Raw genomic sequence first — 26,286 nt, 5'->3', positions numbered from 1 at the left:
CCTCAGTATACTGTGATAGGCTGGGTGGGAAGTAAGATAATGTAGCTCTTGATTGGCAATTTTAACTTAATGGTAAGTTGACAGCATTTTATATCAAAACAGACAAGTAGGCATTAGAGTACAACTTTTCAAGAAAACCACCGAGAGAAACGTGCTTTCTGTGGGTCTTAAATGACACTATAAAGGCTATCACTCGATTTTGCCATATGATGTGGGGATGAGCACTCATTTGTTGAATTGCCAGCAGTTCTGCAGCTTTGAGTTTTTTATTCAGGCAGGGGGTTTTGAACAAAGTGATAAGCTGGGTTCAAAACCTGTGCCATAAAGAAATCTGTACTGCTACTAATTAGAAACCACTGCTTGATGGTTTTGTAGGTTTTTTTTTTTGGTTTTTTTTTTTTTTTTTTTTTGAGATGGAGCCTCACTGTGTCACCCCGGCTGGAGTGCAGTGGCGCGATCTCGGCTCACTGCAACCTCCGCCCCTCCATGTTTAAGCAGTTCTTTGCCTCAGCCTCCGGAGTAGCTGGGATTACAGGCGCGTGCCACCACGCCCGGCTAATTTTTTGTATTTTTAGTAGAGACGGGGTTTCACCATCTTGGCCAGGCTGGTCTTGAACTCCTGACCTCGTGATCCACCCGCCTCGGCCTCCCAAAGTGCTGGGATTACAGGCGTGAGCCACCGCGCCTGGCCTGCTTCATGGTTTTATCTTTGCTGTAGTATGCATTCATCCCAAGGTATATTTCACAGTTGTATATTAATTTTCATCTTGCTCTCTAAGGTACTCTCCAGTATTCTCTTGGACTTCCTCTTTAAGTCTTAAGGAAACTGAAATGGACACAAAGCAACTAGTACAGAGAATACTAGTTGATGGCAGTTTGAGAATGTGGTGACGGGCAAGTGATGTGTGGCCTGTAGGTGAGTGGAAACATTTGGCTCTGCTGGATGAGAAGGTTATATCTGGGCCTTCCGTGAAGAGTAGACTGTCATTTTAAAATCAACCAAAAAATATTTTGCCGAACTGAGACTATAAAGTAGCAAGTGGTATGATCAGGTCTTGGGAATTTTCCATAGTTTCCTCCAAGAGCTGGATCCTCGTTTCTTCCAATTGGTTAGCAATGCTTAGAAAGACAGTGATATAATGAATTTTCTTTGATATTAAGCACAAATTTGTTTATGCACAGGGTATAGGAAATGGAGGACAGACACCCAGTATTGGCTGACATGCATCTATTATGAGCTCTGTAGGCAGTATCTCTCCATCCTGAGGTCAGTTCTATAACGTAGGTGCGATTTATATCATATTTCAGACAAGAAAGACGCTAAATACTTTGAGCCCAGGTAGGCTATTCTTCCCACCCTATCAGTAGTACTCAGCATGGAAACAGACATTCATTGCCTTCCTCCAGATGTTTCCTGCCAGCTCAAGCTAGGATGCGATCCCGAGCTCATTCCCAGGGAACCCGGAGTATTAACAAACACCCTAAGTGATAATGATATAGACGGGGAAACTGCATTGGAGCAGGTCAAGCAGCAGTCGACCGCGTTAACCTGTCATCTATGGGCGGAGGCGGTGCGAGGCGCGGGCTGGTAGGAGCCGCGTACCACGCCCCCCGGCCTGGGTGGAACGAGGACAGGTGCTGCCCTCCGGCGGTCGCGTCGGCGCAGTGCAACCCCGCGCCGCGGCTGCGCAGTGCCGCCCTCTGGCGGCTCCGTTCCTTCTTCCCATCGGCCTCGGCTTGCGGGCCTTTCAAACATGGAGGAGCGGGAGCGGGGGGCGAGGTCGGCTGGCGCCGGGAGCCCCGCGCGCCCGCCCAGCCCGCGGCTGGATGTCAGCTCTGACAGCTTCGACCCGCTGCTGGCCCTGTACGCGCCCCGCCTGCCTCCCATCCCCTACCCCAATGCCCCCTGCTTCAACAACGTGGCGGAGTACGAGAGCTTCCTCAGGACCGGGGTCCGGGGCGGCGGGCGCGGGCGCGGGCGGGCTCGGGGCGCGGCAGCGGCCTCGGGGGGTCCCGCCGCGCCCGGGCCCTCGGGCAGGACTCGCCGTCGCCCGGACGCGCCCGCCCCGGACCCCGAGCGCATCCAGCGCCTCCGCCGTCTCATGGTGGCTAAAGAGGAAGGGGACGGGGCCGCAGGAGCGGGCCGGAGGGGTCCGGGTCGGAGCAGGAAGGCGCCACGCAACGTGCTCACGCGAATGCCCTGTGAGTCCGCGGGCCGGGCGGGAAGCGGGGCAGCCGCCGTCCGGAAGCTGGCGCCCGAGGGGGCGTCTGCGGGGCGGCGGTGGCCGGGCGCGGGTCTGCACGTATTGTGGGAGCGCCTTGGTGAAGATTTGCGGGGATCATCACTGACTATGGGGTGGATCTGCTTAAGTAATGTGGGTAATGAGGGCGTGGGGAGGGTCACCCAGAGTAAGGAAGGGGGCTGTAGGAGCAACACAGGGAGAGTGGTAAGGCTGTAGTGGTGATAAGAAGCCGTGGGAAAGGTCTTCAGAGGTAATGGGGCCCATGGATGGGTCACAGAGGTGATGAGCCTGCCGAGAGGGTCTACAGGATTGATGGAGGACCTGGAGAGGTGGCGGGGGCTACAGAGTTTGGGGGACATCATAGGGACGTCTACAGAGGTGATGAGAGGTCTTAGAGACCACAGTGAGAGGTAAGGTGGGGTGGAAAACGGGAGACGTGGGGGAGAGCACAGCCAATATTAGGGGAAGGAGAGTATTTGGTCAGTGAGATTTGAAGATGATCGGGTGGAGTGTGGGGAGATCTGTTCAGATAGCACAGGCGCATAATCCCATAACCCCTGTACATTGACAGCTCCTTCTCGAGTGCGATAAGCAGAAGGGCTGCAGGGTCTTGATACACATATGTTCACATTACTAAGTCACAAGTGCCGAAATGCAGCAGGCACAGAATGCCACTAAAACACAGACGCTGTTTTACAGCCACTCCGCCTGGCTGGGTGCAGGACTGTGTCTGTCAGGCTCATATTACCATATGTGCAGGTTATTTTAAGTTCTAAAGGTGTAAATGGCACAAGGGAATTTCTTGGAGCCTCCTAATAGATCCTTAGATTAAAGCTGTAAACAGCAGAGGCTCTAATGTATGAGTTAGGTCTTGTATAAATGGAATAAAAACAGCCTAGGGTTATCTCTTTTGTCATCTGGCAAGCAGTTCTGATATCTGCCCTGTGAACACAATGACCTACTTAGCCATTCAAAGCATCTGTATCCTGATAATTAAATTGTTACCTTATTAAGTCACTGTCTTTTGGATGGAGAGGTGTGCCAAGCAAGGGACTGTTTTGCTTCATTCCTAGAAATTTGTTTATTAAGAGAGAAACATCCTGAAACGCTGTGTGCTGTTCCGTGTGCCTTTGTTGGATGTCTTACCATGCCACAGCATCCCTGCCCAAGCTAGGATTTACCCCGGCCTGCTTGCCCGGCTGTAACACAAAGACAGTATGCGTGTTCGCAAAATGAGAGCAGTTTGGGGGACCTTAATTTGCCTATGCAATTTGCCACCATTAGGTAGTTGAAATGCACTCCGAGTCTCATTGCAACATTTATTTCTATTTTACCAGTTATTGCTTTGCTACCAAGATTGTCAAGGGAAAGGAATATTCCTGTGTATTGCTATGTGGTGGGTGGTTTTAGCTTTCCCTATAGAGCACTTCACTGTAATGGTATGACAGTGTGTGAAGACCAGCTTTGTCAACTTCTTATGATTAAGTATACCCCTGGAATCAAGATCTCAGAAAATGTGCCCTACATACTGAACATTTTCACCATGGCACTGCAGACAGTTGGGTGTACATGAGAGAAAGGCGTTGACGTCACACAGAGTTGATGACCTTCAGAAAGCAAGAAAACAACAGAAACATGGGTGAGGATTGGATTTATTCAAGAAAGAGTTCCTACTTGAGGGTGAAGGGTGGAGGAGGGTGAGAATCACAAAACTACCTATCAAGTACTATGGTCACTACCTGGGTGACAAAATAATTTGTGTGCCAAACCCCAGTGACACACGATTTACACATGCAACAAACCTTTCGTGTACCTCCTGATTCAAAAACAAAAGTTGGAAGGGGGAAAAAAAAAGAACTAGGTATGCTTTATATGTATGCCACAGTTTTAATTTAAAAAAATATATGCCTACTCTAAACTCTGATTGGATACAGTTGCTCAGGAAAATCAAAATATAGATACCAGTAAGATAATACTATTTGTGGACATATACAAATGCTTTCTGGAAAATGCCTATGCATTTGAGAATGCATAATCCTTTGCAAAATATTTACATAAAATGTAAGTTCCATCAGGCTGTAACAGCAAACAGAAGCTTTGTTAGGTCATATCATCAGTGAAACATAATGAAGAATACATGAGGAGCTACATTTTGTTGCTGATTTTAAAATGATGTATTTCATCAATTCAGATCCAAGTTGCCCATCCAAGTTCACAGACAGGACAGTGTGGAATGTTTATGAAAAAACGAGTGCAAAATTAAGTATAATGGTGTTTCAACTGTAAAATATTTCACTTTGTATCTCTCTCATAAAATCCCTTTGAATTCCCTTGTGGAGCAGTCTTATTCTTTTCCTTGCAGTAATAAAATTTTAAAAGTAGCCAGGCACAGTGGCTCACACCTGTAATCCCAGCACTTTGGGAGGCCGAGGTGGGCAGATCACTTGAGGCCAGGAGTTCAAGACCAGCCTGGCCAACATGGTGAAACTCTGTCTCTACTAAAAATACAAAAATTAGTGGGGCATGGCAGCATCTGCCTCTAGTTCCAGCTGTTCAGGAGGATGAGGCACGAGAATCGCTTGAACCCTGGAGGTGGAAGCTGCAGTGAGCCGAGATCATAGGGACATCATAGGGACGTCTACAGAGGTGATAAGAGGTCTGAAAAAAGAGTAATAATGAAAGTATAGGAGGCTGTTGCAATACTGGGAATACTAAAGAAAAAAAAAAGCATAGGAGGAAAGGTTTTTTGTAATCATTAAGCCTAAGCCATCACTGATACCACAAAGAACTCACACACAAGCTCTACTTGCAAGTGGAATGTAATTGCTTTTCCTCCTTTTTAATATTGACATGCCTATAGAGACGGTAAGACAAAAGAGCATTATCCTCTTTTCCACATAATTCCAGTGTCTATATTTCTCCTTAGTATCGCAGCACCATACCTAGCCCACAGTGGTTCTGGTTTATAATTATGCTTCAGACAAGCTTTTTCTAGGTATATCTGTCACTGTGAAATGAACTGGTGTGTTCAAGCTCACGTCTTGACATTATAAAGCTGTAAGAAAAAGTGTTATCATTACTTTGTTTTAGCTACAGGTGTGTTGGTATGCAGCCTGTGCCGGTGTGAACAAGTGTATGTGGTCAATCCAAAATGCATGTGACATGCAGGGTTTGGCTCCTAGACCATTGTCGAGGTGAATGGCTTGTCTCCAGTTCCAAATTCGGTTCTCCTGCAGGGAGCCTACACAGTCCTTTTACTCGCACACATCCTGCTGAGAAGGATTTCAAAACAAACCTGATTTATTGGACCTCTGACATGATCCCATGATTGAAAATTTGTTCGAGTCCTGTTGTTGTAGTTTACTTTGGTTGTTGAAATAATTTCCCACAATATGGTGTCTTGAGGTTTTCATTTTAATCAAGTGATATTCTTTGGATAACTTTGACTTCACTACCTGCAAATAAAGAGCAAGAAAATAGGCAAAATCAAGAACATCTGAGCCCTGCATACAGCAGTAAAATGAACTCTCAAATTTGAACAGCATCTCTGTTACACAGAGGTTGCCAAAAGGGCATGAGTATGACTTACATAAAACCGAGAACAGCTGCACTTAGGCTTCAGAAAAGGCCAAGCTTAAAATTCAGCCTCGTCACTTTTCTCACCTCATTGCAGGTGTTTCCAGTCAGCTGTCTCCAGTGCAACTAAGGAATAGTCTCAGATGAGTTCTGCACCACACTGCTGTGTGTGTGTGTGTGTGTGTGTCTGTGTGTGTTTAGGCCAGTTTGACATAGCATCACAATAGGGAAGACATTGGTATGCCTTTGCCAGGTCACTGATTCAAACACTGTACTTTAAATCTGTCATGGCACCCTTCTATAGAATGGCAACTAAAACTATTTTCAGAGAAAAGAAAAAATATTTTTCCATTGCAGACTCATAAGGTGACTGTTAACGGTTTGTGGTTTCATTTCTCTGGGCCCTTAATAGGTTATGGAATCTGGGGAGCTGCCTATGCCCTAATGAGCTAATAACTTTGTATATTTGGAGGTATATATGTAGATACAGTTTTGTCCTTAAATCTTCTTTGAATAGGTGGTTGTGGAGGCTGAAACAACTCCATCTTGAATGCCAATCCACCATGTTGACTTCTGATTTAACCCAGTTCTGGGAAGGCCTCTAAGATTTCCAATATATCTGTTGTTTCTTGTGTAAGAGCATGTACTTACTGTAACTCCTGTCCTTACGTGAGAACAACCTCGACATTATCTTACTTCAATTGTCCTACATATCCCTTCTGAATCACCCTTTCCCTGTAGCATATAAGCCCTGCATCTGGGGGTCATGGCACAGGGATCCACCATCTTGCTTTGCCGCCACCTGAGACACAGACATGGCTTCTGTTCCTACATTCCTATTAAATATTTCTTTCTAAGGAAAACAAGAGTTCCTGTAAGAGGTAAATTTTAGGTCTTTAAAGAAGGGCATGATTGAGAACAGTTATTTTAAAATCAGGCTATGATGGTATAATTTACATGTAGCAGGAGAAGGAAGAGTGGAGCTGAAAATGACCTGGATCTGGAAGGGTGTGGCAGTAGAGAAGGGGATTGAAAGAGTAACTTTCTCCAAAGATAAGGCATATGCTTTTTGTCATATTTTGTCATAGAAACCTAACTCATATCCATTTGGATCTTGCCACAGAGACGGCTGGAAAGAGAATGTGCACTCTGATTCAGAACGGGGAGCTCATTTTTGCCTTGGCGGTTTGCCCTGATAGGTGGTGCTAGTGTTGTACTTTTGATCACACAAAGATACAAGGAGAGCAATGCTTCCTGGAATTACACCTTATTAAATCTTTGGAAGAAAAAAATTAAAGGTACACATTTGAGAAAGACCAATTGAAAGACCTGAATTTGCCATCTATTTAATTAGAATAAGAGACTGTTGCTAAGATACTTGCTTGCCCGTTCTCTCTGTTTTGGAGGTGTGGGAAAGAAGTAATGTCCCTGTTTTTTTCCAAGTTAGAAAAAAATAGTCTTCCCACTCTTTGTGTAAACATACATCTGTAGGGCAGGGGGCAGTATATATGTATGTGTAGGAAAGGAAATAATGCAGGCATGTGACCAGTTTCTAAGAAATTGAGTTATTGGGACTTAGTCCTGAAATAAATCTACAAGTTAACTATCCTAACCTCATTTTATGAGTGAGGAAATTTGGAATTTAAAGAAAAAGTTATTCATCAGGTTCACACAACTAGTTATAATGACCTGAAAGTTGTTTACAATGCTTGATTTAATATGGCCTATAACACATGTGTGTGCACACACACACATACACACACACACACACACACACACCCTTAGCTAGCAAATGTACAAAGGACTTTAAAACACTGCTAGAAGAGAGGTAAATGATGATGGTCAGACCAGAATTCTCCTGGTCTTTTCCAAAGTCACTGCTTCATGTCGCTTCTAACTCCGACTTATTCCCACACCGTTAAGCTGACATAAACTTCTCCTGCTAGTCTGCTAAGTCATTTTCTTCTAAGAATCTTTTATTAATCTATCACAGCCATCGTTTATAAGCCAATCCATGACAGAGGGATAAGGTGGCTTCAGGAGGAACCAATTTAGTTATCCAAACTGAAGTGCAGGACTGTTGTTCTCCTTTATGTCACTAGAAACAAAACAGGAGAGATTTTTCATTTATTTACTGTCAATGCCAAATACTCTATATATCCAGACTTCTAAGACCTGACCAAAAACAAATTTTCTACAGAATTTTGCGTTGCAAACTTGGGAAAGAGTGAGACTGTGTACGCACGAGAAAGAAAGATTGGGGGCGCATAGTGGGTGCCTGTAGTCCCAGCTACTCAGTAGGCTGAGTTAGGGGAATCGCTTGAGCCGGGGAGGTCAAGGCTGCAGTGAGCTGTGATTGTGCCACTGCACTCCAGCCTGGGTGACAGTGAGACCCTGTCTCAGGAAAAAAAGAAGAATGCGTATGGTTTTCTTTTGGGGGGTTTTATATACCATAGCCAGCATATTGTGAGAGCTAACATGAAATAATAAAAATAAAGTTCATCTTTCCTCCCACGCTCTGAGAAGAGAATCCTTCATAATAAAAGCTGAAATTTATAGTCTCTATATTCTTCCCATGAGTCATTATCCTGCTCTTTTCACATGATGCTTAGTAGTAGTGTCATAGGAGCCAGATACTCAGCAGATGCCTTTTACGCCGTCAGGGCTTGCGCCACAACCAGTGCCTTTCCTCCCAGAAACACTAGTGACTCCAGAGAGCTTGTGCATGGAGTAGCTTTGGTGGGGTCAAAGGCGTTTCTTTCTGACAGGATTGCACATGTTTAAGGGCAGAGTGCAGTTTGTTTCCTTTGAACATGTAAACAAGGTTTTTTTTTTTTTTTTTGGAAGACTCAAACTGGATATGCGATTCATGAATGGTCTTAAGGCACCGAATTGAGAAGGATCTTGCTGTTAATATATACATTTAATGTTTGCACACGCGTGTGTGTGTGTGTTTCTCAAGACGGAGTCTTGCTGTGTCGCCCAGGCTGGAGTGCAATGATGCGATCTCGGCTCACTGCAACTTCCACTTCCTGGGTTCAAGCCATTCTCCTGCCTCAGCCTCCTGAGTAGCTGGGATTACAGGCATGGGCTACCATGCCTGGCTAATTTTTGTATTTTTAGTGGAGATGGGGTTTCACCATGTTGGCCAGGCTGATCTCGAACTCCTGACCTCAGGCGATCCACCCACCTCAGCGTCCCAAAGTGCTGGGATTACAGGCGTGAGCCACCGCACCCGGCCAACCCAAAAAGTTAAGTGATAGTGCATCTTAGAATCAGTGACATCATGGAATAAGAGATATACCGGTAGTGAAACATTTGGCTGATACCGTACATATGGATGATCCACATTCTGTTAGAATCTAATCTCGTGTCAGTGTGTGTTGGCCGTATGAGCCATGTTGCCCATTGGACTTCCCTGTTCCAATAGTGAGATTGTCACTCTACCATGGGCCTCATGTTGCTGGCCGAAGTTGGGTGGTCGTGGCTGAATTCTGGGAATGAGGGCAGATGTTAAAACTGTCCTGACTGTTCTTCTGTTTCAGTGCACGAAGGCAGCCCTCTGGGTGAACTCCATCGCTGTATCCGTGAGGGGGTGAAGGTGAATGTTCACATCCGCACTTTCAAGGGACTTCGGGGCGTTTGTACAGGCTTCCTTGTTGCATTTGACAAGTTCTGGAATATGGTAATTAAGCCTTTCTCAAGGGGCTGGAGAACCTCCTACAGATTACATCTTCTATATATTTAAAGGACCTGAGTAACTGCATTAAGTAAAACCCAAAAAATAACTTCTCAGAAGAACTAGAATTTTTGCATACTTTTGGGCAACAACAAAAAAAGGTCTTTTTATTGCTTCCTTCTCCTTAATTAAGGCAGTGGCTCTTAACCAAGGTGATTTTATTCTTTCTTCACTCCCAGGAACATTTGTCAACATCTGGGGACATTTTATTGTCACCACTGTAGGAGGGGTTACTACTGGCATCTAATAGGTAGAGGCTAGGGTTGCTGCTAAACAGTCTACAACACACAAGATAGTCCCTCAACAACAAAGAATTATCCAATCTGAAAAGTCATTAGTGCCAGGGTTGAGAAACCCAGCCTTAAGGACCAATTATCTTATCGGTTTAGTAATTTTTAGTTGATTTTCTACCAACCATTCTTTCATTAATTAAGAAAACATTTATTGACTTCCCACTTTGGCTGAACACCATGCTAGGTGCAAAAGTTTCAGAAAGGAACTTGCACTCTGCAGTACATGGGAAGGTAAATAAGGATAGAGGTGAAGCAGACATCAGTAAACAAAGCATTTTGCATGATGTCTTTTTTTTTTTTGAGACAGTGTTTTGCTCTTGTCGCCCCGGCTGGAGTGCAGTGGCATAATCTCAGCTCACCGCAACCTCCGCCTCCTGAGTATCTGGGATTACAGGCGCCTGCCACCATGCCCAGCTGATTTTTGTATTTTTAATAGAGACGGGGTTTCACCATGTTGGCCAGGTTGGTCTTGAACTCCAGACCTCAGGTAATCCGCCTACCTCAGCCTCCCGAAGTGCTGGGATTACAGGCATGAGCCACTGTGCCTGGCCACATGGTGGTTTTATAATGAGGGAATGTGCCACACTTCCTAGCCTTCTAGAGGCTTACTGTCTTTTTTTCTAGACATTTGTAGGAGAGAAGGGATATGTAATAGCACAACTATAATTTGAGGTAAAGAACCACTAGGCCGCACGCGGTGGTTCACGCCTGTAATCCCAGCACTTTGGAAGGCCAAGGCAGGCAGATCACCTGAGGCCAGGAGTTCGAGAACAGCCTGGCCAACACAGGGAAACCCCATCTCTACTAAAAATACAAAATTAGCCAGGCATGGTGGCACATGCTTGTAATCCCAGCTACTCAGGAGGCTGAGGCAGGAGAATCGCTTTAAGCCAGGAGGCGGAGGTTGTAGTGAGCCGAGATCACGCCACTGCACTCCAGCCTGGGTGGCAGAGCAAGACTCTGTCAAAAAAAAAAAAAAAAAAAAAAACCACCAGAGCTTTCTGGTGTTTCTTTTCCATATGGTCTTCTGTCTCCAACTTTCCTTTTCCCTGTGCTTTATCCCCATCCACGTATCCTCCTGGATAAGAACAATAGCTGCTAACATATACTGAGTACCTGCTATGTGTCAAATACTATACTGAGGGCTTCATATATTCTCTCAATGAATGAGTTGTGGGTACTACTACTGTTCCATTTCACAAATGAAGAAATTGATTCTAGAGAGATTGGAATATTGGTTGCAGATCACACTGTTAGTAAGTGGAAGTGCCAAACTTTTTCCTCAGCCTAACTCCTGAAACCATGTTTTTAACCATTATGGAATTTGAATCCTAGAGTCATCACTTGGTAACTGTGTGACTGTAAGCAAGATAATTTCCCTGAGCCTCAGTTTTCTCATTTCCAAAATGCAGGGAAAAATGTTTTATTATGATAATTTTACCTTTGAAGGAAAGAATTGAAAAGAATGTATTAGATGGTAGTGGTGATTTTAACAGTACTGTCAGCTTCTATTTGTAGGGTGATATACACTTTTCAAAGGAATTTGTCTTGTACTTCTCTTTTTTTTTTTTTTTTTTTTTTTGAGACGGAGTCTCGCTGTGTCGCCCAGGCTGGAGTGCAGTGGCGCAATCTCGGCTCACTGCAAGCTGCGCCTCCCGGGTTCACGCCATTCTCCTGCCTCAGCCTCTCCGTTGTACTTCTCATTTGGTCCTAATAGCTGTCGTGTCGAGGTTGCTCTCGGTGATGAGAACTCACCAGCAATTCTGTGTGTAACCCTGGTTAATCTCTGTTAATTGCTTTCATAAGACATAGAAACTGAAGCTGGTAAAGAAGCAGTAATGTTCCTCAAAGTGGGATCTAAAGCCATCCTGCATCAGAATCACCTGGGACTTCTGGTTGAAACAAAAGGTTCCTGGGCTTCATCCCAGACCTACCAAAACAGAACCTCCAGCAGAATAGCTTTGGGTTCGTATTTTGATAAACCTCCTAGATATTCTTGCACACTGAAATTTAAGACCTTCTACCATGCAGTCATAAAGGCCCTTACAATCCATAGGTGAAACCCATCTTATATGGTGATAGCAGCTTAAAAATATTATACAGAAGGTACCAAGTGTCAGCATTTTCTTCTGCCTAGGAGCTGAGTCACCTGTTAAATGTAGTTCTGCTCTGAATAGATGTTACTCTGCCTTTTTTTTCCCTGAAAAAGCTATACAAATAATATTTTTAATTCTGTCTAATGTTTTTCCTTTTGGGCTGTTCCTCTAGGCACTTACTGATGTGGATGAGACCTACCGAAAACCTGTCCTAGGCAAAGCATATGAACGGGATTCTTCACTGACTCTCACTAGGGTAGGCAGTTTCCCCCTGACCTCCTGAGTAGCCATCATGCTTTCCAGCTTAGAAATTAAGATCCCTGAGCCCAGTGACTAGGATTTCCTAGAGGGAAATCTCTGTTGCTATAAACCAGCTGTGCCTGTACCAAGGTCTTCCTTAGTTTCTCTTTTCATGTTTCCAGTGAATCTCAAGTGAGTCACTGCTTGTAACCTGCATATTATTTGAGGAGCAAGTTGTCTGTTACAACACTTGAAAGTCTTTCAGCTTTATACCACAGAAATAAGCCTTTTCTCTTGACATATGTATTATCTGCATTATAGTTAGAAATAGGAAATTTATGGCCAGGCGTGGTGGCTCATGCCTGTAATCCCAGCACTTTGGGAGGCCAAGGCAGGTGAATCATGAGGTCAGGAGATCGAGACCATCCTGGCTAACACAGTGAAACCCCGTCTCTACTAAAAATACAAAAATTAGTTGGGCAGGGTGTCAGGCGCCTGTAGTCCTAGCTACTTGGGAGGCTGAGGCAGAAGAATTGCGTGAACCTGGGAGGCGGAGGTTGCAGTGAGCCGAGATCGCGCCACTGCACTCCAGCCTGGGTGACAGAGTGAGACTCTGTCTCAAAAAAAAAAAAAAAAAAAGGAGATTTATTACTAACTTTTAAAAAATTGCAAAGCAAGGAGTCCACAGAACATAATTAAAGAATTTGGTCTTTTTCTGTATGTTGAAAGAGGGTGATGAAGGCTAAAGAGAAGGCTAATATTTATCATTGTTTCCTTTATAGCTATTTGATCGGCTGAAACTTCAAGATTCCTCCAAGAAGGAAGCAGATTCTAAGTCTGCAGTTGAAGATTCCACTCTGTCTAGATACTCACAGACATCCACTTGGAAGTTGGCTTCAGTGTGGGGAAGAGGAGACACTGACCGGGGCTCACACAAGCGTTCCCGCTCTGTCCCTTCTTCCCTGCAGGCCTCTGCAAGGGAGGAGTCCAGGTCAGAGCTGTCAGGGAGGACTACACGGACAGAAGGCTCCAGTGTGGGAGGTACCTTTTCCAGGGCTACCACCCTTTCCAGAGGCCAGTCCCGTAAGAAAAAGCGAAAGCCCAAAGTGGATTACCAGCAGGTATTCACTCGACACATAAATCAGATTTTCATTCGAGGCGAGAATGTCCTGCTGGTTCATCTTGCACAGTGACCAGCTCAGCCTGAGCTTTGGTTTTTAGAAATAAAGTGCATGAATTGCTGCTATGCTGTATCCTAGTATCCCAGTGAAACTCTGAGTTGGAATGATTCCCTCTGGTCCTGCATATGCAGAGGACAGAGCAGGCTCAGCCCCCTGGAAGATGAGCTCAAGGGGAGGACAGGCCTTTGGAGAGTGGGCATTTGCATTAATATCAAGGCAAAAAGCATACATAGATACATGCATCTGATTTGGTATCATGATTTACTTCAGACCCTGAAACCAAATATCTGATCTTCCATTAGACTTAGGGGTCACAATATGAGTGGAATTTACTTTTTAGATACTTTAGGGGAAAGAAAAGTCTCAAAAAGAAGTATTGCATGTCTAAAAGCTAGTGCCCTGAGTACTCATGAATTTGATTCTAAGAGTAGCGGTGTAAATCGCCTTGGAGCCCTGCATCCACATCTTGTCACTAACTTTTGAATTTTGCCTGACATGATTCTCTCTTGATGAAGAAATGCGATGTATTATCTTTGAATATCTACAAGGAAAGTTACCAGCTTACGTAGGGGTGAAATTTGGATAGGTGGTATGCTCAAAGCAGCCAGCAATGAGTGCTCTGTTTTGATCCTTCTTCTTATTATGGAAAGGAGTACAGGACCTCTTCAGTCTTCCCCTTACCTGAGGTTGCCTCTGCAAATGGCGTACCAGATGGGACTCTAAGATGCTTGTGTGGTGGCTTCTTGTCCTTCTCTTTGACTTCTGTGGCATGGTGCTAGCGCATGTACCCTGTGGTATTGCCCCTCTGTCCATAGTGTGAACTGTCCTGTGAGCTTTGTGTCAGGAGACTGTGACTTTCATGTCCAGCTTCAAAGAGTTGTGCATGAACTCGGTAATACACATCACACGGCTGAGAGTCCCCTTTCCAGGCAGGGCCAGCATGTGTAGAATATCTTTCAGAATATGGTTTCACCATGAAACGGGTGGTAGATTTATTCCCTTGCGTCAGGCCAAAGAAGTTCTTACAAAGTACAGTGAGTAGTGTCTTAAAGGGACACTTTACTCACTGCCTGGCTTGAGTAACAGGAACACCATAGCACCCACAAATACTTCTACTTGAATCATATTCTGTGCTTTTTCAATCACTAGTGCAGAATAGGCTGCATCTTGACACAGACTGTTAGGCAATATTGATTTTTTTGTTTTGTTTTTATTTGGTTTTATCTGAGATAACTTATGTTCAAGGTGAGAATAAGAAATAGCCAACTAGTTAAAATGTATGAAAAGAAAACTTTTCCCTGCTGTATTTGTTGTGTAACATAAATAAGCCTTCTGAGAAGCAGGGTGAATAAAGTTTAGGGAGCTGGGACACCTGGTCCTTCTGCTAGCTGGACCACTGGCTCATCATGCAATGAAAGGTGAGCAGACTTAACCCCTCCGTGCCTCAGCTTTTTCCCCACAGACACCTACCTCACAGGGGCATTGAGAAAAAAAAATAAAGGAAGGCATTTTACAGTCTCTAAACATGTTTAAGTGCCATGAGTAATTTTTCCTGACTCTGTTTCATAGCTTTGTAAGAATTCTGTGTCTTTATAAGACACAGAAGCAAGGCAGGTGCTACATAAAAAAGTAATCTTAGCCAGGCGTGGTGGCTCACGCCTGTAATCCCAGCACTTTGGGAGGCTGAGGCGGGTAGATCACAAGGTCAGGAGATTGAGACCATCCTGGCTAACACAGTGAAACCCCGTCTTTACTAAAAATACAAAAATTAGCCGGGCGTGGTGGCGGGCGCCTGTAGTCCCAGCTACTCGGGAGGCTGAGGCAGGAGAATGGCGTGAACCCCGGAGGCGGAGCATGCAGTGAGCCGAGATCATGCCGCTGCACTCCAGCCTGGGCGACAGAGCAAGACTCTGTCTCAAAAAAAGGGGAAAAAAAAAAGTAATCTTAGGGGTCATAGTTATGATCCTGTTGTAACTATCTTCAGAAGGCAGCGATATCTTCTGGAACTGTTCCATATTCCATTCCTTCCTCCTAAGGGACAATGGAAGTTCTCAGAAGAGTATCTTCAGTAAGAGGAGAGTAACTTTTTTTTTTTTTTTTTGCTGCTCCCGCTGTATCCCAGGCCTCACCCTTTTCTGATCATTATCAGAAAGAATCCCCTGAACTTTTCAAGGGGTTTATATGGTAGCACCAAATGCAGAATGAGCATCTAAAAATGACACATCCCAAAAGGGCAATCTGTGGAAGTTTGTTGTTTGTTTGTTTTTATTTTTAAATGCATTGTAAAGTATATTCTAGAGCCAGATCAGATGCACTAAAGTTTATAGAGGTTCCAGGTTACAAACTCAAGTGAACAGTAATCTTTGGAAGCTGCCAGTCTAAATTCTAAATAGTGTATCTGAAATCTCAGTTCCCAAAATAGTTGTCATGTTTAATCATCAGGCAACACTGCGTATACCTGTGTGGTTATCCTCATCGGCCTGCCCTCTCATCCCTCAGCTAGAATGATGTACTCTACTTTCCCAATAAGGTAGAAATTTGGAATCCAAAGGAATATAATCAGTTTTCATTCGTTCCAGTGCCTAGTTAAATCTAACCTGACTTAAACATATGCCTGTTTTTATGTTTACATATAATTTTCATATAGCCATATAAGGATTGATTTACCATTTTTTGCCCAACATGACAATTCTGGCTATGAAAATTATGTTTAAACTGTGTATGATCTATTTTATGTGCTCTATGTTCCCATTTGTTTGTTTGGCCTGGACAGTGGTTCTGGGATGAATTCTATTTAGTAAATTAGTAAATGTGCTATTTTGTATAAAGCATGATAATTACTTTTTAACAGAAGTTCATTTTTAAAGATTACTCCCTTTTCTTTCTTTGTTTCTTTCTTTTTTTTTTTTTGAGACAGAGTTTCACTCTTGTTGCCCAGGCTGGAGTGCAGTGGTGCAATCTCAGCAGCTCACTGCAACCTCTGCCTCCCAGGTTCAAGCGATTCTCCCGCCTCAGCCTCCTGAGTAGGTGGGTCAGCCACCATGGCTGACTCATTTTTTGTATTTTTAGTAGAGAAGGGGTTTTACCATGTTAGCCAGGCTGGTCTTGAACTCCTGACCTCAGGTGATCCACCTGCCTTGGCCTCCCAAAGTGCTGGGATTACAGGCGTGAGCTATCCCGCCCGGCCCCCTTTTCTTTATTATTGAAGATATTGTTTAAAAGAAAGAAAAAATAGGTCCCAATAATATATGTGCTACTCAAAAAATGTGATCATTTAGGACATTATTGCAAGTTGCTATGGAAATAACTGAAGGCTTTTTCAGGAGAAGGAAAGAAAATGAGGAATGTAATGGTGGAGTGTGGGAACTCGCACTAGCTCACCTGAGGGGGGCTCGATGCAGCTGAAATACTGAATACTGAAATACTAGAAACTAACAAAACTGGTTTCTAGTATTCTCCAGGGATTTGGGCTTGGGAAACTTGGTAAGAATAGTTTTTATTTTTGAACATTCAACTTTGGTTATTCAAAATAATTTTTAAACATGGGAATATGTTTTTAAGACAATTTACAGGACATACTTATGTGGTTGGTGAGGTCTTCTCAAAAGTATCTACCTTTGTTAGATAATAACAAGTGATTAAGAAAGGGGAGATATGGTTTTATACTCATAACAATTTCCTGTGCCATTCTTTATACACAGAGGTGATTCTTTTACTCTCCCATTAGTAGAACTTGCACTTTGGGCTGTCTGTTCTGGTATTTGGGAAGTGTTTATGCTTCCTTCCAGGGACCATCTTATGATCAGAGGCAGGATGTCTGTGAGATGGTTAGCCAGAGTTAGCAGTGTCCGGGGAGAGTGGCTTTAGACAAGTCAGTACCTTGCTCTTTGTGCATGGTGCATATCAAGTCAGGAAGCCAAGAAACCGTTGGCATTAAAATCTAGATGCGTAGAGATCCTTGCTATGAGTTGTGGATAGGAGTGGCTCCATCCATCCTTGTAGTAAAAGAGTCCAGGGGCTCCTCTAGAGATTGTCAAGTCCTGAGCGATGAGCTGCCCTTAATCCTCAGAAGCCTTACAAAAATTGAGATGTACCATTTCTACCCTTTGAGAAAAAAGAAATAGAAACTTACTTGATGCAGAATGGATATTTATATTTCTGCTTGCACCATTTCCATAGCAGCTGACAAAGGCAAAATCATGAAATAGAATCATTTCTATAAATTGCTTCTTTAAGTTTTCTCTAAATTTTGCCTCTAGGAAAAAATTAAAACTATTAAATGACAGCTAGCTGTCACTGGTGCTACCCCAAAGCTTTCTGATCTTTTATGTATTTTTTATGAATGAAACTGTTGCTGTAGGAAAGTCAAGGTTCATGTAAGAGTATCGTGGTGTAAATATAATGGTTTCACAGCTGTTTGAGTTTTTCTTTTCCTGTGCCGGATATAGAATGCAGTCAACCCTTTTTCAGTAACTTATGTTCACCAGTCTGTGCTTTTCTTCTCCCAGAAGGCTTTTCTTAGTGGTTGTAAATGCAAGAATCCTGGGCCCTGTGTTGCAAAGGTGGGTGGTCTGTCACCACTTTCTGGCAAATTGAGTTGATGGATTTAAGATAAGCCTTTGGGGTTCCTGTCAGTTTTCTGGGCTCTGAGGAAGGGTTGGGACTCCTTTACTCTCAGTATTTTGAGTATTTTTCAAATGTTTGTACGTTATCTTGCACTGCTCTAATACAACTGAAAGCTCTCTGTCAAGAAATAGTTTTGGATGGTTTGAAGATCTGGGGGAAAAAATAAGTACACCTGAGACCTTCAGTTAGTCTTTTATTTATTTAGAATAAAAAATAGTTTCATAACCTACCAGAGTTAGTGCTTCTTTAAAAACACTCCCTGGAAAGATGGGGACTTGTCCCTTAGGAAAGCCATAAAAGTGATTCCCAATACTTTGCAATTGCTTTTGATTTTTAGTCCTTTGGAACAAATGTGTGATGTTATGTCTGATGTTGTGTTTTTAGAGCTGTGAAAAGTCTGAAAAATTTCAAGGGGTATTATTTAAATGATGATTATCTGGCTGAATTATGTGTGAGCTAGAATCTAGGGTAGCTGTCCACTTCTTTTTCTGTTGTCCTGACAGTAAAGCAAATAGTAAGCCATGTCTTGAAAGTGATTTGCTTGTTTCATACTGACATCTAAAGACATCAGCCTTCTCTTTGGCAACCCTGGGGGTACTCCTCTGCACCATAACTTATTAATGTTTTTTTTAGACAAGGCTAAACCTGAATGACTCTACGTATCTATAGTTTCACTGCTCATATACCAGCTGCTACAAGAAAAACCATGACTTGTAAGTTTGTCTTTACTCCTAATTGCTAAACTAACTGAAACCCTTCCTGTCTAGGGAGAATTGCTGCTAGTAACGTCAGTTTGCAATGTTCAGCTTTAGATATGTGTCGTATGGGAGTCTGAAAACTGTAATAAACTGTATTCATATCTTGGCTGCTTTGTCTCTGTTGATTTAGTAGGGGTGGCAGAGAGGAGGCAGGGGAGTCTGTTACCAAGTGAAGACACCTGTCTAGAAAGTTAGACCATCTCAAGCCTTCTGCATTTGCATTATTGTAACCTTGTACCTTTTCTTTACCAAAGCCCACATATCTAAATCACCACTCTTGCCGGGCGCGGTGGATCACGCCTATAATCCCAGCACTTTGGGAGTCCGAGGCGGGTGGATCACCTGAGATTGGGAGTTCGAGAACAGCCTGGCCAACATGGTGAAACTCTGTCTCTACTAAAAATACAAAAATTAGCCAGGTGTGGTGGCGGGCACCTGTAATCCCAGCTGCTCGGGAGGCCGAGGCAGGAGAATCACCTGAACCCAGGAGGCAGAGGCTGCAGTGAGCTAAGGTCATGCCGCTGCACCCCAGGTTGGGCCACAGAGCAACACCCAGTCTAAAAAAAAAGAAACAAAAATAGCTGGGCATGGTGGCAGGCACCTGTAGTCCCAGCTACTCGGGAGGCTGAGGCAGGAGAATCACGTGAACCCAGGAGGCGAAGGTTGCAGTGAGCTGAGATCGCACCACAGCACTCCAGCCTGGGCGATAAAGCGAGGCTCCATCTCAAAAAATAAAAATAAGTTAAATAAAAATAAACAAATCACCACTCTTGAGGTGGCTTTTTTCTTCCAAGTTTACTTGAAGTTCATGCTTAGGAAAGGAACTTGGCCCACATTCTGAATTATCTCTTCTAAGCTGCAAGCAGTGGTAATTGCCCTGTGAATTTATTCTACCTAATAGCTCACTGGCACTAGTCCATTCTGTTCATGATCTGCTGAAATCACCATTCATTCTGCTCCCCTCTGAGTGTTTTACCACATTTGGCAAATCAATTTTCACATTCTTCCAAAAATATTTAAATTTGCCACCAGCTTTCCACTGTGCGTGCACGGGAAGCTTAGCTGCCCCAGATCTGCCACATCGATTACTTGATCTCTTCTGTGTGCTTCCAGAACTGAATCACCTGGTAAGGTAGACAAGAAAAGTCACATTTATTCTTAGAGGGGGAAACCTCAAGTTAACTGTTAAGACCCAGTTTCTCACTTTAAAGGATCCATTAACTTGAGCCCAGCTGACACACAGGAAGTTTGTAACTGCTGCAGTGGAAAGGGAGGCAAGACCCGTGTGCTCTATGTCTGGTCCTTGCCTGTTTGTTTTGAATCTCAGATACTTCTGATTAAATGAGAATGTCCTCATTAATCAAAATAATGGCAAAAGAGTCAGCTAGCTTGACACTGTAAATGTACAGTGACAGTTAAATGTTGGCAGGGAGTGGAGGCCAGTGGAAAGAGACACATCGATCACTCTCCCTATGCTTCCAAGATAGGAGTGGCAAGCAGAAAAAAATGCCAACCGTTCTCTCCTTGGTTATAGATGAAGAGCTTTTCAGTCTGCTCATTTACCACTAGGTGGCAGTGGGTTAAAGAAAACTGCTTACCTAGAGGTCCCAGAAGGACCCGAGTCTCTAGGTCTCCAGTCACTGCTACAATTTGTCGTTAAATGCTCACCAGTCAGGACTGAGTTAATTAAGGAAAAACAAGCTGTAATCAACCCAAGTGGCAATATAAACGTTTCTTTTCAATATTGAATTTACCTAATTCGAAGCTCCGGAAGCCTGACGGCGTTCAGGTAGTGAATGTGCTTGGGGAAGAGTGGCAAAGCGGCATTTCTCAGTGTCTGCTGTTTAAGGGGTCTCTCGCTACTCTTCCATCCTGAGCCTCCATCTCAGAAACTGTCAACTCCATCCAGCCTCTTCTCACCTGCTGGTAAGGGATTGCCCTGGGAACCCTCTCTTAAAGCCCTTGTTTCTTAGCAACTGTCTCACTTGGAAACAATTCAGTTCTACCCAATGTTGCCTGAAAGCCCATTTGTGAGAAAGGCTGCAGCTCTCTTATGATTCTATGGCCAGAATTGAACCTCCACTCCAAGATCGTGAGCAAATATGCTCTTGAGCCAGAGGGAACTTTCTAATAAACAGAGGAAAACCTGTTTTAGGTCGAGATACTGGGGGGCAGAAGTGGGGGGTGGGCAGTGCTAGTCAGGCTCCTGGCACATCATGCCAAGACCTTCAAAAAGCCTTTCTCTCCCTACCTCAAGCATAATTTTTCAGCAGCCTATTCCTGTGGTGTAGAGGAATACAGTATGTGAGATAATAGATACTGGTCTTCAAATGTTTAGCTAAAAATAAGGTTATAATAAAGAGCCATTTTGATCCTTGGCAACTTGCACCACATTTCACTTAGTCACGCTGTGTGAAGAGGCAGAAAACAGATCATGCAATAAGAGACACGGTCCGTTTATAACATTTCATCCCTGCATTAATCATATTACATGCATTACCTTGTTCAGATACCACCATGAGAGGAAGACTCTATGCCCTTGATATATGTGAGGAAACTAAAGCTCAGAGAGGTTATGTAACTTGCTAAAATCTCTCTACTAATAAATAGTCAATTGAGGGGCCTATCTAGGTCTCACTGACTCTTAAGTTTATTGCCAGCCAAATTGCATCTTTTTTTTTTTTTGAGACGGAGTCTCGCTCTTTCACCCAGGCTGGAGTGCAGTGGAGTGATCTCGGCTCACTGCAGGCTCCACCCCCCGGGGTTCACGCCATTCTCCTGCCTCAGCCTCCCGCGTAGCTGGGACTACAGGCGCCTGCCACCTCGCCCAGCTAATTTTTTGTATTTTTAGTAGAGACGGGGTTTCACCGTGTTAGCCAGGATGGTCTCGATCTCCTGACCTCGTGATCCGCCCGCCTCGGCCTCCCAAAGTGCTGGGATTACAGGCGTGAGCCACCGCGCCCGGCCCAAATTACATCTTTAAAATGTTAAGTTTCTCAGACATTAACCAGAAAAATTTGAGAGTAAGCCGAGCCATCTCCCTAAACTAATCAGAAATCAGGAAGCTGAATTAAAATGCAGCATGGCTGGGCGCAGTGGCTCACACCTATAATCCCAGCACTTTGAGAGGCCAAGGCGGGCAGATGACAAAGTTAGGAGTTCAAGACTAGCCTGGCCAACATGGTGAAACCCCGTCTCTACTAAAACAAACAAACAAACAAAAAATAGCCAGGTGTGGTGCATGCCTGTAATCCCAGCTACTCGAGAGGCTGAGGCAGGAGAATTGCTTGAACCTGGGAGGCAGAGGTTGCAGTGAGCCGAGATCATCCCACTGCACCCCAGCCTGGGCAACAGAGCAAGACTCCGTCTTGGAAAGTAAAATAAAATGCAGTGTGGTGGTTTACTACAAGTGTCTAGTCCCTTCTAATTCACGCTGCTTTTTGGCTGGGAGTGGGCACATGCACCCGGGGCTTCCTGGCTTCTAGAGAGAACCAGGGAGGGGGGCACCCCCAGGGCCAGCAGGCCAGCTGTGGCTCTAGGAAGAGTGGCTGCCAAGTGAGTGCTAGGAGGCCTTTGCCCACTAGTTAGTTTGGTCCTGGAAGGGGTATTGATCCCATAGTCTTGTTGAAAAGAAGATGGAGTGACTGGTGGTCTCCCCAGCTCTTCAGTATGCATTGAGAAAGTTCACTATCCCTTTCCAATCTTCCCCAACACTTGGGAAGGATGCTTTGTCCCAGCCTTGACTACAAAATCGTCTAATTAAAGAAACTCTTCTCACAGCTAAACTATGAAAGTGCCTAAAGCTAGAGAAAAAAAAATTATTACTTGAAGGACTGTATCTTTCTCCTTAGAGCTAAAGGAGGCATTTGGCAAGCTGTCCGTCCAGCTTGTAAAATTGCCCTTCAACTTGTATTAATTTCCATAGGATGGCAATCCTGGGAGGATCCCCAGCTCCTTCTCTTATTACCTCAGGAAACTCCTGATCCCTAATATAGGGATAATACCACCTGCTTCATAGGTTTGCTGGTGTAAAGTGCTTAGGCCATACAGCAATCCCCTAATATCATTTATGCTTGATGAACATGCTGTGCCATGCTCAACGGCTTTCTTAACTTCCCTGTGCTTCCATTCTGTGTCCTGAGACCAGACCCGGCAAACAGATGGACAGAGTTGGATGTTTTCCTCCTTTTTTCCCAGCACGCAGGTGTTCGAAAGATTGCTTCTAGGCTTCCTGAGTTCTCCATGCTTCCTCAATTGGCTTTCCCCGGGTTAAAACTTCAGAATGTTATCAGCTTCTCCACTGCTGGGAGAGCTTTGTGTTCCCCCAGGAACGACATTAGGCTCCACGGGACATTCATTAGTTGGGGTTACGAGGGGGCCACAGGGCACTGGAATGGTAATTTCCTACATGGGACCCCAGTGACCCAGAGTGAGCTAGCTCAGCTGGTCTGAGCATGTGGCTAATGAGGACAAGGTCATGGTTTCTCTCCTGTGTGGGCCAATTAGTGTCACGTGGAAGGCACGCTCCTGGGGCATCAGGCAGCGGCAGCCTTACGCATGTGGCACTGGTCACTAGAATGGCTCAGTGTAGCTATCATCACTATCACAAACCCAACACAAAGCCTCCATCTTCTTATTACATAGCCCATTGTTTCCAAAACTTGGTCACTGACAGAGCACCTTCGTGACTTTTGTCTTATCCTAAGCAGACCAGTACCTTTTTATTTATTCAAGATTGTTCAATCAATTCTATAAATTGGCTCACTTTAAAAAGTTACCAATTTTAAGAGTGACTCACTTTTCAGAGTAACCAGTGCCACACGTGTAAGGCTGCTGCCTCACTTACAAGGAAGCTGTATATCACTACCACCAATGGAAAATTGGGAAACTTGCCCTACGTGAAAGTCCACGTTAAAATAAATATATAACTATTGACATTAAAATGTCTTTGTGCCATCTGAAAACAGTTTCTGGGCCACAGTGATCAATGCACTGCATGTTAATAAATATTGCAGTTTGCATATGTTACGTAATATTCACACTGGCAATAAAATGGTACCATCCATAAAAACAATATTATAAAACACCTGCTTTAGCGGGAAGAGCTAGGATCAGTGAACTGGGGAGTTTCACACTTGAAGCGATGAAATTATTATTCTTAAAGCAATTTCAATACCAAGAACCTTTCTACTAGCCATAAATGTGTACCTATACAAACTAAACTCTGAACAAATCCAGGGTTTAATTTACCTCTAGCTTTTGCTCAACGGTCATGGCTTTTGTTCACACCCTCCACTGGCACTATTATTAACACGGTGATTCTTACACTTCCTATCATTATCACCTGTTTTATGATAAACAAAGCACAAACATGCAAAGCAGATGTTGACTGCACAACATCTCTGTTCTCCTGCAGTCATAAGCCAGTTCACGCTCATCTGCCCTGATCGGCCAGTTCCTTATGGATATCAAGATATAACCAAGAGTGGTGTTGGTAATAAAAATGTATTCCCTAATTAACTGGGCATGTTACATCCAATCCCGTTATGAAAGTGTGCCCTGGAAGATGAATAAACATGAAAACACAGACATGAGGTTGAGAGACAGCCTAGCCACTTCCATTATTTCAGATTTCCAATACATTAAAAAATGAAGACATGTCAGAGCAGAGTTGTAAAAGTTCTGGTATATTTTTAAAATCCAACTGGGACAATGGACAGCGTTCAGTCCTCTCTGCGTATCTGCATATCTGTGACTGGTGTGCAGCCTCATTTGGAGCTGAGCCACAGTCTGCATGTGAGGTCTCGGTGAATGTGAGGTCCCAAGGGTCCTCCCCTCCCCACCCCAGGCCCAGAGATGAACCCTGACAGGAGCTTTGCCTCCTCTACAGATCTGTGCTCGAATATTCCATAAGACAGAACATTTGGCAAGAAACACAAAGTGGTCTGGGGAGTAGAAAGGCCAGAAGGTGAATCGCTCCACTTTCTTTCTTGCGTCTCCCCTATCTTGTGATTCCCACCGCAGCCACTCCTGTTATTATCCCACTTTTATAGCTTTCTCATCATCCTTGAAAAGCCACTAATTGGTAGCAAGAGGGCCAGGCTATTTTATAAGTGCCAGAAGGACTTACGTAGACTAGAAAATCAGAATGTTAAGAAGTGGGAAAGTGGTCAGCTTTTCTTCCTTTACTCATGAACCTGATGACTACTTTAACCACAAGAGCTTCCGTAAAGGATTGCATGCATGAATGCACATGTGCACGCACACATACATACGCACACACACATATGCGTGCACACACACACATACATATGCACACATACATACACACAAGCACATACGCACACACGCAATACATATGCACACACACGGACAAGCACACACACATGCACACACATACATACACACGCAAACACATATATACACACACACACAGGCACACACAGTGAAGACCAGGCAAAGGACTCCATGATGTTAACATCTACAAAGTTCTCTTGCACAATAGTTGCTGGAACAGTAAGATTGTATGATCGGGGAGTGTTGTGTATGAATTTATGTAAAATAGTAGAAAAATAGTGTTGATTGAAAAATAATCTATGAGGGCTCTGTTGGTATGGCTTTGTGCTAAGACTGATGCATACTTCTGATCTTTGCCTCTGAAGGCAGAAAGTGATGAGCTAATTTGGTATTCTGGGTGAAGAATCTGGGGTCCAGTGCTGCAGCCTCTTATCTACTGTTGTCAGGTCCAATTATGCCTCAGCCAAGTCCTCTCGTCCCCATCTCCTTGCCTGTCCCCAGAGCCAATCTGGGCACATCTGTTGCTCCATGCAAAGTATTTTGGCAGAAGCTGCCCTCCCCTGTGCTGGGAGTCATTTGTCTTTACTGGCTTGGAACTATTTTTGCTTATATTTAAATAATGTAGGTTGAAAATATACATATATGTCTGTATATAATAGAGACCAAAGTGAAATTATGACACCAAACTACAAATAATATAAGAGATTCCAACTCAAACAAATATTTAGAAGAAACTGTTTTAACCCCCCACATGCCAGATGAAGAACCCAGAGGATTCTCAACATTTCCTTCCAGCATTACCTTTCATTTCAGTCCTCAGCTAGAACCCTCAGGGATCATGTCTCATATCCAGCCTCTCTTGGGTGGAGTAGGTATTCGCAATCCAATACTTAGTCTTCATTTTGAAACACATGGTAGCAAGGACTCAGTAGACCTATCTCAGGTCACAGAGATCTTACCATGAAGTAACATACTTGGGGATGCATCCTACACGGGACGGCCCAAATGGCGAGTCGGTGCACTGTGGGCTATGATATTGATGCCTCGCCTCTTGAGGCAGCTGGAACCTCTGGGTCAGGTATTTCCAGCCACAAGCATCAACGGCTTCATCAGGGTCTCTTGAGGGTGGCCAAATGGAGGAAGTTACAAAGGTGTAGCCCACGGTCCTGCGAACATGGAACCTGCTGACATCCACATTGTTATGCTCCATGTCAGTGAGTTGAATGCAGCAGCTAGG

At 44.1% G+C, this 26,286-nt stretch overlaps 1 protein-coding gene across 1 annotated transcript; it reads left to right on the top strand.

The window, feature by feature from the left end:
- Nucleotides 1-1,704: 1,704 nt before the first annotated feature.
- LSM11 (LSM11, U7 small nuclear RNA associated) lies at nt 1,705-18,858 on the top strand. The gene is made up of 4 exons (XM_030825834.1): nt 1,705-2,202; nt 9,365-9,504; nt 12,120-12,203; nt 12,970-18,858. The coding sequence occupies exons 1-4, from the start codon at nt 1,755-1,757 to the stop codon at nt 13,378-13,380; spliced, it is 1,083 nt and encodes a 360-aa protein (XP_030681694.1). The 5' UTR covers nt 1,705-1,754; the 3' UTR covers nt 13,381-18,858.
- Nucleotides 18,859-26,286: the final 7,428 nt, after the last annotated feature.

The sequence above is a fragment of the Nomascus leucogenys genome, chromosome 2, assembly GCF_006542625.1.
Source record: "Nomascus leucogenys isolate Asia chromosome 2, Asia_NLE_v1, whole genome shotgun sequence".
NCBI classification, from domain to species: domain Eukaryota; kingdom Metazoa; phylum Chordata; class Mammalia; order Primates; family Hylobatidae; genus Nomascus; species Nomascus leucogenys.
This window is presented reverse-complemented; position numbering and strand designations above follow the sequence as displayed.

Bases quoted from the DNA above. Each gene is read 5' to 3' on its own strand.
- LSM11 (XM_030825834.1), top strand. From the start codon at position 1,755: ATGGAGGAGCGGGAGCGGGGGGCGAGGTCGGCTGGCGCCGGGAGCCCC. The intron at 9,505-12,119 runs GTAATTAAGCCT...CTGTTCCTCTAG, and splicing joins TTGACAAGTTCTGGAATATG to GCACTTACTGATGTGGATGA. The intron at 12,204-12,969 runs GTAGGCAGTTTC...TTTCCTTTATAG, and splicing joins CTTCACTGACTCTCACTAGG to CTATTTGATCGGCTGAAACT.